The 11,680-nt window shown below is 47.8% G+C and overlaps 1 protein-coding gene across 1 annotated transcript; it reads right to left on the bottom strand.

The window, feature by feature from the left end:
• Positions 1-1,565: 1,565 nt before the first annotated feature.
• Positions 1,566-11,138, bottom strand: LOC139347407 (kunitz-type protease inhibitor 1-like). The gene is made up of 10 exons (XM_070986984.1): positions 10,712-11,138; positions 8,765-8,925; positions 7,545-7,686; positions 6,775-6,945; positions 6,038-6,073; positions 5,785-5,913; positions 5,530-5,580; positions 5,273-5,443; positions 1,864-1,926; positions 1,566-1,786 (listed from the first exon to the last, which is right to left on the bottom strand). The coding sequence occupies exons 1-10, from the start codon at positions 11,112-11,114 to the stop codon at positions 1,614-1,616; spliced, it is 1,500 nt and encodes a 499-aa protein (XP_070843085.1). The 5' UTR covers positions 11,115-11,138; the 3' UTR covers positions 1,566-1,613.
• Positions 11,139-11,680: the final 542 nt, after the last annotated feature.

The following is an 11,680-nucleotide window of genomic DNA, read 5'->3' as shown; positions in this document are numbered from 1 at the left end:
ACTACCCAATAGTATTTAAAATTGTGTCCTCATTAATGAACCACAACATTCAAATGTTCCTTCGAGTATTTGTGATCAGAAGAATATTCAATGATGAACCCAAACAGACCAACACTTTTTACAGTGTGCAGTCTGACACCCTTTATCTGTCACAGTCAACACCACATGCAGAGTTGGGGGGGAAACTGCACACGCCATGCATACGTGAAACTCTTTCTCTGCTTTTAACCCATCCGTCCTTCCTCCGGGGCAGACGGTGGGCTGCCAGCCGACCGGCGGCTGGGGATGAGTTCCTTTGTCGTCACTGTTGGTCAGGGGGTGATCTTGCATGTTTTTAGTGGGGGTATGTTTATGGAGGATACACCAGGTGAGCACGGGGAGGACATGCAAACTTGTAGCTGCGAGGCGACAGTGTTTCCACAGATAGTAAAACTGAATAAAAATCCCCAAAATGTGCCAAATCTTTATGTGTGAATGTTCTTTTTAATGCTTTTCAATTTTAATTTTTAATTTATTCTTTCATGTTTGTCTCATTTTTTGTCTCACACTTTGTTTCAGACTTTCATCTTTTGAACGTCCGAAAGCTTCAGAAAACACGTCAGAGTTTGTTTGGATATGTTTCAGGTTCACCTCGAAGTGAAGATTATCAGCTCAAAAAAGGAGAAAGTGTCCGTTTGTTGTTGTTCTTTATTAACAAGCTGAAGATTAAAAACATTAAAAACATGATAACGGCAGATTTTAACGACCTGAGATTCAAACAAGAACTTCACATCTACAGTCAAACAGCTGAAAATCAACATTTACATGTTTCTCTTTTTCTAAAAACAAACACCCAAACACAGATCATAAATATATTCAACACAAACTGATATATAGAAATATTTATATACATACACACAAGAAGACGTTCATGTGATTTATGAAACGCCGCCGAGGCAAAACTCAGCTCGGCTGGTTTCAGGAACAGTTTCCACAACACTGAAAATAAAAATCCATTTACGCTGCTGTGAGGAACAGGAACGTCCTTTAGACCAAAAAAAACTTTAAAACAGCCGAAAACTGAAAGAAAAAAATCAGGAAACTCAAAAATCAAGAAAAATAACCAGAAATGACAAAAAGCCACAACGACAACGACAGGAAGGCAGAAAATAGCTTTGAGCTAAATGCTAACATTAGCATGCTAATATGCTAACATTTAGCTTTTCTGAAGTTTACCATGTTCACGATCTTAGCTCTGTGTGTTAGCATGCTAACATTAGCTAATTAGCAGTACACATTAAGTCCAGCTGAGGCTGATGTCATTGGTCCTGCAGGTGTTTGCTCATAAAGCAAAGTGGTGGACAAGCTGCTGACCTGATGGTGGCGCTGATGATGTCAGAGGATCAATAAACTTATTAGAGTTCAGAGGATCAATGAAGTTATTAGAGTTCATCCTGACGGCGACATGAACATCTGAACGCTTCGTCCACCAGAGAATGTTGAGACGCTTCAGTCCGAACAAAGACCCACAAACGTGTCGCTCACCTGAAACCAGCAGCTGCCAGCATCTCCATGGTGACTGTGCTGATGATGTCACACGTTTGGTGACGGTCGTGTCGGCAGCGTTAATGATGTCATACAGGTTTGGTGGTGCTGTTGTAAACCAGCCCCTCCTGCTCCGCGTGGGCGGGACCCGGGGGCACGGGCCTATGGGAGCGCTGCTTCCTGGACTTGAGGAAGCAGTAGGTGAGGATTGCCAGCAGAGCCAAGATGGCCACTGACAGAAGAACGGCCAGCGCGATGTTACCTGAGGACAGAGAGTGATGTCACTTCCTGTCGGGCAGGTGATTATTTACGTTTGAGACGAGAAGTGAATTTTCTCACCGGAGTCATTTTCTTCCTCCGTCTCAAAGCGGTCAAACATCCCTCTGAAGAACACGTTCCGCTCTGCAGAGACGAATACCACAAAATACTGCTTAATGTTACCACACAGCACTGTGTGGTACTACATATCAATACAACAAAATACTTCTCCACAACACAACATAGTACTAACATACATAAACAAACATAAACTTAAATAACTGTATCATCCCATCAGGAGAGAAGAACCTGAAGGGAGCACAAGTGGAAGCAGGAAGTACTATGGTGTGGTACTATGGTGCGGTACTGTGGTGTGGTACTATGGTGTGGTACTATGGTGCGGTACTGTGGTGTGGTACTGTGGTGTGGCACTATGGTGCGGTACTGTGGTGCGGTACTGTGGTGCGGTACTGTGGTGTGGTACTATGGTGCGGTACTGTGGTGTGGTACTGTGGTGTGGCACTATGGTGCGGTACTGTGGTGTGGTACTATGGTGCGGTACTATGGTGTGGTACTATGGTGCGGTACTGTGGTGTGGTACTGTGTTGTGGACTATGGTGCGGTACTATGTCGTGGTACTGTGGTGCGGTACTGTGGTGTGGTACTATGGTGCGGTACTATGGTGCGGTACTGTGGTGTGGTACTGTGGTGTGGTACTATGGTGCGGTACTATGTCGTGGTACTGTGGTGCGGTACTATGGTGCGGTACTGTGGTGTGGCACTCTGGTGCGGTACTATGTCGTGGTACTGTGGTGCGGTACTATGGTGTGGTACTGTGGTGTGGTACTATGGTGCGGTACTATGTCGTGGTACTGTGGTGCGGTACTGTGGTGTGGTACTGTGGTGCGGTACTGTGGTGTGGTACTATGGTGCGGTACTATGTTGCGGTACTATGGTGCGGTACTATGGTGCGGTGCTATGGTGCGGTACTATGTTGTGGTACTATGGTGCGGTACTATGTTGCGGTACTATGGTGCGGTACTGTGGTGTGGTACTGTGGTGCGGTACTGTGGTGTGGTACTATGGTGCGGTACTATGTTGCGGTACTATGGTGTGGTACTGTGGTGCGGTACTATGGTGCGGTACTATGGTGCGGTGCTATGGTGCGGTACTATGTTGTGGTACTATGGTGCGGTACTATGTTGCGGTACTATGGTGTGGTACTATGTTGCGGTACTATGTTGTGGTACTATGTTGTGGTACTATGTTGTGGTACTATGGTGTGGTACTATGTTGTGGTACTATGGTGCGGTACTATGTTGCGGTACTATGTTGCGGTACTATGGTGCGGTACTATGGTGTGGTACTGTGGTGCGGTACTATGGTGCGGTACTATGGTGCGGTGCTATGGTGCGGTACTATGTTGTGGTACTATGGTGCGGTACTATGTTGCGGTACTATGGTGCGGTACTGTGGTGTGGTACTGTGGTGCGGTACTGTGGTGTGGTACTATGGTGCGGTACTATGTTGCGGTACTATGGTGTGGTACTGTGGTGCGGTACTATGGTGCGGTACTATGGTGCGGTGCTATGGTGCGGTACTATGTTGTGGTACTATGGTGCGGTACTATGTTGCGGTACTATGGTGTGGTACTATGTTGCGGTACTATGTTGTGGTACTATGTTGCGGTACTATGTTGTGGTACTATGGTGTGGTACTATGTTGTGGTACTATGGTGCGGTACTATGTTGCGGTACTATGTTGCGGTACTATGGTGCGGTACTATGGTGTGGTACTATGTTGTGGTACTATGGTGTGGTACTATGTTGTGGTACTATGGTGTGGTACTATGTTGTGGTACTATGGTGTGGTACTATGTTGTGGTACTATGGTGTGGTACTATGGTGCGGTACTATGGTGCGGTACTATGTTGTGGTACTATGGTGTGGTACTATGGTGCGGTACTATGGTGTGGTACTATGTTGTGGTACTATGTTGTGGTACTATGTTGTGGTACTATGGTGTGGTACTATGGTGTGGTACTATGGTGTGGTACTATGTTGTGGTACTATGGTGTGGTACTATGGTGCATACTATGGTGTGGTACTATGTTGTGGTACTATGGTGCATACTATGGTGTGGTACTATGGTGTGGTACTATGTTGTGGTACTATGGTGTGGTACTATGGTGCATACTATGGTGTGGTACTATGTTGTGGTACTATGGTGCATACTATGGTGTGGTACTATGGTGCATACTATGGTGTGGTACTATGTTGTGGTACTATGTTGTGGTACTATGGTGTGGTACTATGGTGTGGTACTATGGTGCGGTACTATGGTGTGGTACTATGGTGTGGTACTATGGTGTGGTACTATGTTGTGGTACTATGGTGTGGTACTATGGTGCATACTATGGTGTGGTACTATGTTGTGGTACTATGGTGCATACTATGGTGTGGTACTATGGTGTGGTACTATGGTGTGGTACTATGTTGTGGTACTATGTTGTGGTACTATGGTGTGGTACTATGGTGCATACTATGGTGTGGTACTATGTTGTGGTACTATGGTGCATACTATGGTGTGGTACTATGGTGCATACTATGGTGTGGTACTATGTTGTGGTACTATGTTGTGGTACTATGGTGTGGTACTATGGTGTGGTACTATGGTGCGGTACTATGGTGTGGTACTATGTTGTGGTACTATGGTGTGGTACTATGGTGTGGTACTATGGTGTGGTACTATGTTGTGGTACTATGGTGTGGTACTATGGTGCATACTATGGTGTGGTACTATGTTGTGGTACTATGGTGCATACTATGGTGTGGTACTATGGTGTGGTACTATGGTGTGGTACTATGTTGTGGTACTATGTTGTGGTACTATGGTGTGGTACTATGGTGCATACTATGGTGTGGTACTATGTTGTGGTACTATGGTGCATACTATGGTGTGGTACTATGGTGCATACTATGGTGTGGTACTATGTTGTGGTACTATGTTGTGGTACTATGGTGTGGTACTATGGTGTGGTACTATGGTGCATACTATGGTGCATACTATGGTGTGGTACTATGGTGCATACTATGGTGTGGTACTATGTTGTGGTACTATGTTGTGGTACTATGGTGTGGTACTATGGTGCATACTATGGTGTGGTACTATGTTGTGGTACTATGGTGCATACTATGGTGTGGTACTATGGTGCATACTATGGTGTGGTACTATGTTGTGGTACTATGTTGTGGTACTATGGTGTGGTACTATGGTGTGGTACTATGGTGTGGTACTATGGTGCATACTATGGTGTGGTACGGCATGATCGACACTGTGTAGTATGGTCTATATGGAACTTTATGCAACAGCTAAAAACATAAAAGATGGACGACAGGGAACAGCTGTAAATGTACTTCATGGAACATATGTACTGATGTGATATTAGCAGTACTACCCTCTGTTTACAGTACATGTGTGTATTTTGTACCCGTCACTCCGTCGCAGGTCTCGCTGCACTTTTTTTCCTCTTCAAAGTTGTTTCCATTGGCGTCACAACCACCAAAGGTGAAGCGGTAGCACTTCCTGTTCAGGGGGTCGTAGTACCAGCGGGTGTGACTTGCCCGACAGGGGCCGGTGTGGGGGGGCTCTGAGCACCGAGCTGGGGGGCCGACACTCAATATTAGCATGGAGCTACTTAGCATCAAGTGCTAGCAGGTGTTCAGAGATAGAGACTAAAGCGCTGACCTTTCTTCTCGTTCACATTGATGTTCAGCAGGCGGGTGAAGGTCTGGTTCACTGAGGAAGAGGAGGACGAGGAAGGTCATTGTTGGAGGCGTGCGTTTGTCTATCTTTGTGAGGACCATGGTGAGGTTTGGACATAGTGAGGACCTGTCTGGTCCTCACTTCAAAGATGTTTCTGAGGGTTCAGACTTGGTCTTTGGGCTGTGTGTGTGTGTGTGTGTGTGTGTGTGTGTGTGTGTGTGTGTGTGTGTGTGTTACATTTGCTGCAGTGTTCCTCGTCTGATCCATCGCTGCAGTGCTTCACACCGTCACACTCCAGACTTCTGTCGAGACAGCAGCCGCTGCCACAGGTCAACTGATTCACACGACAATCCGACCCACACACCTCTGAACACACACACACACACACACACACACACACACACACACACACACACACACACACACATTTATCCTGTACACTCTAAACATGCTGCAGAGCTGATATGAAGAGGTGCATTGTGGGACTGACCAGCAGAGGGCAGAGCGACGCTCCTCTCTGACGTCGCTGTGGACACAAAAACAAAAACATCATCAGCAGTAAAACAACGATTCAAGTGTGTACTGTGTGTGTACTGTGTGTACTGTGTGTGTACTGTATGTGTGCTGTGTGTGTACTGTGTGTGTACTGTGTGTGTACTGTGTGTGTACTGTATGTGTGCTGTGTGTGTACTGTGTGTGTACTGTGTGTACTGTATGTGTACTGTGTGTGTACTGTATGTGTGCTGTGTGTGTACTGTGTGTGTACTGTGTGTGTACTGTATGTGTGCTGTGTGTGTACTGTGTGTGTACTGTGTGTATACTGTGTGTGTACTGTATGTGTACTGTGTGTGTACCGTGTGTATACTGTGTGTGTACTGTATGTGTACTGTGTGTGTACTGTATGTGTGCTGTGTGTGTGCTGTATGTGTACTGTGTGTGTACTCTGTGTACTGTGTGTGTACTGTGTGTGTACTGTATGTGTGCTGTGTGTGTGCTGTATGTGTACTGTGTGTGTACTCTGTGTACTGTGTGTGTACTGTGTGTGTGCTGTATGTGTACTGTGTGTGTACCGTGTGTCTGCTGTATGTGTACTGTGTGTGTACTGTATGTGTGCTGTGTGTGTACTGTGTGTGTACTGTATGTGTACTGTGTGTGTACCGTGTGTCTGCTGTATGTGTACTGTATGTGTACTCTGTGTACTGTGTGTGTACAGTGAGGTGTGGTCACCTGTGATTCCGCTGCAGGCGGACAAACACTCGTTCTCAGACAGGAAGTTGTTGTTGTTTTGTTTACATCCTCCGTACATAAACTGCTCACAGTTGCCCGTCGCAGCGTCGTAATGCCAGCGAGGAAACGCAGCGCGACACGGGCCGATCTTCGGCGGCGCTCGACAGTACACTGAGAGAGAGGAGGGAGGACGTTACCGATGTCTGTTTCTGACACGATAAAGAAACAGACGACACTGTCCGAGCTGCCTGTGTACTGCCTGTACACAGCCTGTGTACTGCCTTTACACAGCCTGTGTACTGCCTGTACACAGCCTGTGTACTGCCTGTACACAGCCTGTGTACTGCCTGCTACAGTTTGACTTTATACCAGCGTAGTATCTGTGTACTGTCAGTACTGACATTTCTGTTTGACGTCTTCGAACATTAACCCACAGCACAGGGTGTGTCTGGTAACCATGGTAACAGTCAGTACTGCAGTCAGTTACGTTACTCAACAGTTTTACAACCTGAGACTGGAGCTGATCTCAGAGCAGCTCAAACTGCCTGTTGAACTCTGAAAACATTCATGACGCCCCAGGGCGTGTGTGTGTGTGTGTGTGTGTGTGTGTGTGTGTGTGTCTCTCAAGCATTCCAGTCTGACCAGTTTGAGTCGAGGTGTGGATCATGAGTGAGACAACACAAACACTGATTCACCGAAACTCTCAACTCATTGTGTTTTTATCAGAAGATCGTCAATAAACCGTCAATAAAGCAGAGTCGGTCACTCACAGGTGGACAGCTCCGGGCTGAGGACGAGGACGGTGACCTTGGCGGAGTGTGATTTGTCCTTGGAGTCGGTGACAGTCAGCCGGAAGACGTAGGAGCCTGGCTGCAGGTTGGAGAGTCGCACCTGGTCAGGTAGATCTGTCTTCTGCAGAATCCCATTCAAAAATAAGGTCATTTAAAACTGGAGCAGAGTGACATCATTCAAAGGAAACAAACCTCCAGACAGACAAAAACCAGCCCGCAAACATGGAGGACGCTGTCTCTCCAAATACTAAGGTTTGCGTCTAAAACCGAGCTCTGTCAGGGACCACACACAGGCTGAATTTACCTGCACGCTCACCTGTACAAGACATTTCTGTTGAAACGAAGGTGGAATAAAACTTGCTGGAATTTTGAATGGAGTTTGGCATCGTGGACGCCTCGGCACTGAACATAAACCGTCAGATGTCTTTGACGTCCACTCGTGGAAATTCACCTTTGACCTCAAATCAAAACACCCGATGTATAAAAATGATGAAGACATGATGAAGAGTTCAGAGTATGAGCGCGCTCATAAATGAGTCAAAGATGAAGAAACATCGTAGATGTCATGAAGAGGATTCTCATTGCTGTGGTTACAACACCTGGAGGACATGAAGGGTCCTGAACTACAGATGCTGCTGTCCTCCTGGTGCGTCCACAGCGCCACCAGCTGTCTCTGAGGGTCCCGCCCGATCTGCCGGCCGTGCTGATGATCTCTTACGTTGGTCCGAGCTGCAGACCTCGTCCTCGTCTCTGCTCACGTCACCTGTCTCAGTTTTCTCGCGTCAAACCTTCTTTGTGTCTAAAAGCATTTCTTAATGTTGAGGACGACCTTCCGTCCCTTCAGCAGACACTGATGGAGTTCTTCATGAAAACCTCAGCGCAAGAGAGGAACCATGACCTTGTACCGCGTGGCGTCCTCAGGAGCTCTCTGTGCTTTGAGGCACGCTGGAGGTGGACCAGCTGACCAATGGGAGATGTTTGATGCCCCAGTTTAACCATTTCCATGCACTGACATCAGATTCTGGCTCTTAGGTCTTCAGGTGAGGGGGGGCAGCTGGCTTCAGGCTCCGGATTGGTTGAGTAATGAGTAATTTCCCTTCATTTGTTAGGATCAGCGCAGCTGTTTCTCTTCAGCGGATATCCCATTGGTTAGCTCTACCTGTGCTAAGCCCCGCCCCCTACAGTTCAGCAGTTTTTACCTCCATCTTGACGTCATCGTCGCCATTCTCCAGAGCCCACTGGTAGTTGGTGATGTGGGCGTCGCCCAGCGCCAGGCTCTCGATGCCGTTGAGCGTCACTGTCTCTCCGGGCTGAATGATGACATCACGACCTGGGATGGCTATGGGCGGAGTCTGCTCACCTGAAGACACACAGTGACGTCACATGACAAATGATTTTCATGAAACTCTTTTTCTAAACAGTTTCAGGACGAAGATCATGAGTTTGTCAAGTATTTAGGTCAAATGAGTCACATGACCTCAATCGCTCTGGTCATGTGACTCACCACTGAAGAGTGTGCTAACCAATCAGAGCTGAGATGAGCAAGACATCATGAGAGGATTTCAAACAGTGTTTAGACTCATAATACTTGTGTACTTTTACTGAAGTAAAGGATCTGAGTACTTCTTCCCCTGCTGCTGCTTCAGAAGAAGAGATTCATCCCTCTGATTACACAGGTGAGGGTTCGGTACCTGCAGGTGAAGTCACCTCTCCAGCTACCAGACCGCCTCCAAATCAGCGAGTCTGTCCTGGACTCAAACCAGTATGGACTAGTCCTCATGGACCGAGGCGCTGCTGCCCCATGAAGGATTCTGACAGTTTGAAGCACCTCGTCCTCAAAACCACGACAGAAACACGAGTTCTTTGGATCCAAGCTGGAAGTCGTTCTTCACTCTGAGTCCTGCAAAGTCAGTTCATCTTCAGACTCTGGGCTAGTCTGAGTCCAGCAGCAGCAGCAGCAGCAGCAGGTGTGTTCAGCTGTGTTCAGGTGTGTCCAGCTGTGTCCAGGTGTGTCCAGCTGTGTCCAGGTGTGTCCAGCTGTGTCCAGGTGTGTCCAGCTGTGTTCAGGTGTGTCCAGCTGTGTTCAGGTGTGTCCAGCTGTGTCCAGGTGTGGTCAGCTGTGTTCAGGTGTGTCCAGCTGTGTTCAGGTGTGGTCAGGTGTTCCGGCTGCCGGCTGACTCACATTGGTTGGAGGAGTGTCTCAATCAGCCTCTCATCTGTAATCCTATTGGTTGGAATCAGTGCTATAAAGCACAGTGACTGAATTTACCTGCAGACATGAACAGTGTCACCGTCATACCTGCAGTATTACTGCAGTATTCTATCATGTACTTGTACAGTTACTGGTATATCAGTGTGCTGTGGTGTGACACAGTGAACTCTTTATGTCTTCATTAGGAACACTGAGGCCTCGTGTCTCCTCCTGTGATGTGGAGAGCCCACCTGTCTCCGCCCACCTGCCCCCGCCCGTCCTCACCACGTCCTACAGCAGCGCCACAGAGAGATCTTGACCAGCTGCATCTCTGTGGTGTGTGGAGGCTGCAGCGCTGCTGACTGGAAGAACGTGAGGACAGCGGTGAGGACAGCGGTGAGGACAGCAGAAAAAATCATTGGGACATCTCTCCCGTCCGTTCAGGACATCGCACCTAAACGCTGCATGTCCCGTGCCAGAAGCATCATCACACCCCCACCGTGGTCTGTTCTCCCTGCTGGCCTCTGAAAGAGGTTCGGTGCAGGACCAGACCCCCAGACCATCACTGCTGGACTCTGTATTAGTATTGTTACTCCACTGATACACCTCAGGTCACTCTTCCCTGATGACCTCTACAGTAACCTCAGTGTGTATTCTGCTGTTTATTTTAAAATACTTTTAACATACTTGTACATATCACTACATACTTATATATACTTTATATATACTTTTTAAAAATTTTCAACCCTGAATCGAGCCTGTTGCAATAGAAATTTCATTCAGTGTTCACTTGCTGTTTACTCAATGACAATAAAGTTTGTCTGAGTCTGAGTCTGAGTCTGAGTCTGAGTCTAGTCAGTCACAACCAGAATCCTTGGATCATATTATTATTATTGACTGATATTGATGATAATGATTGGTATTGATCCTGTAGATATCGAAAGTGTGGACTCACCTGGTCCCTGCAGGTGTTTGACAAACACCGACTCTCTGATGTAGCTCCGGTATCCGCGCTGGTTCACGAACCTGCACGCGAAGCGGTTTCTGTGGACGCAGTTGAAAAGGATGCAGGTGAGGTTCTCTGCCGCTGCCGCTCCGGTTCCGGGCGGCTCCAGCAGAGCCAAGTTGCAGCGCGCGTCCTCGCAGCACGCGCGCTCGCAGTCCTCCGCGGCGCGCACGTGCGCGGTGGCCAGCAGAGCCGCTCCCTCGCTCACCGCGTCCTCGGCGTCCAGCACGAAGTTGTCCTGACCGGAGCGGAAGACGCCACGGCAGTCCGCGTCCTCCGCCGCTGCGGCAGGCCACAGCACGGAGAGGAGGAGGAGAGGCAGCAGGAGGGAGGAAGAGGAGGATGAAAGCATTTTCAGCTGCAGTCAGAGTGAAAGTTTCAGGCGTAAATCAAAAGAACCGGAAGCGTTTTCCGCTCACTTCTTAATAAAAACGTTAAATCTTTAAAAATTGGACGCGCTCAGAATAAAACGAGTCTGCTCTGTTGTTTCTCTGCCTCCTCTGTTCACCTCCTCAGGTGTGTCTCACCTGCTCACATACAGGAAGTAGCCAACGAGGAGACGCTCCTCTGACAGGCCAATTAGACTGAAACAGCGCTGACGTCGCTCAGGTGTGGCGACACCTAGAAGAACAGGAAACACTGAATAAAGAAACTGACTGTCAGGAGACATTTAAAAGAGGCGGGGCTTAGCAGGAAAATGGCCACTACTCATTCACGATTGGTCCAATCATCATAAATGCGGGTTCGTGTCTTCAGAACTGGTCTCCTGAAGCCTTTTAAGACCCCACAGAGCTTCACCAGCTGAGTGGACATATGTCCAGAGGACGGATGTCATTATTCTGACTGAGATCATAAGACGGAGACAAACAGACAGAAGGACAAAAAAAAAGACAGACGGACACAAACAGACACGCAAAC

Source organism: Chaetodon trifascialis, chromosome 19, assembly GCF_039877785.1.
Source record: "Chaetodon trifascialis isolate fChaTrf1 chromosome 19, fChaTrf1.hap1, whole genome shotgun sequence".
In the NCBI taxonomy this organism is placed as follows: Eukaryota; Metazoa; Chordata; class Actinopteri; order Chaetodontiformes; family Chaetodontidae; genus Chaetodon; species Chaetodon trifascialis.
Note: the sequence above shows the minus strand (reverse complement) of the source record. Positions and strands in the feature narration are given on the sequence as shown.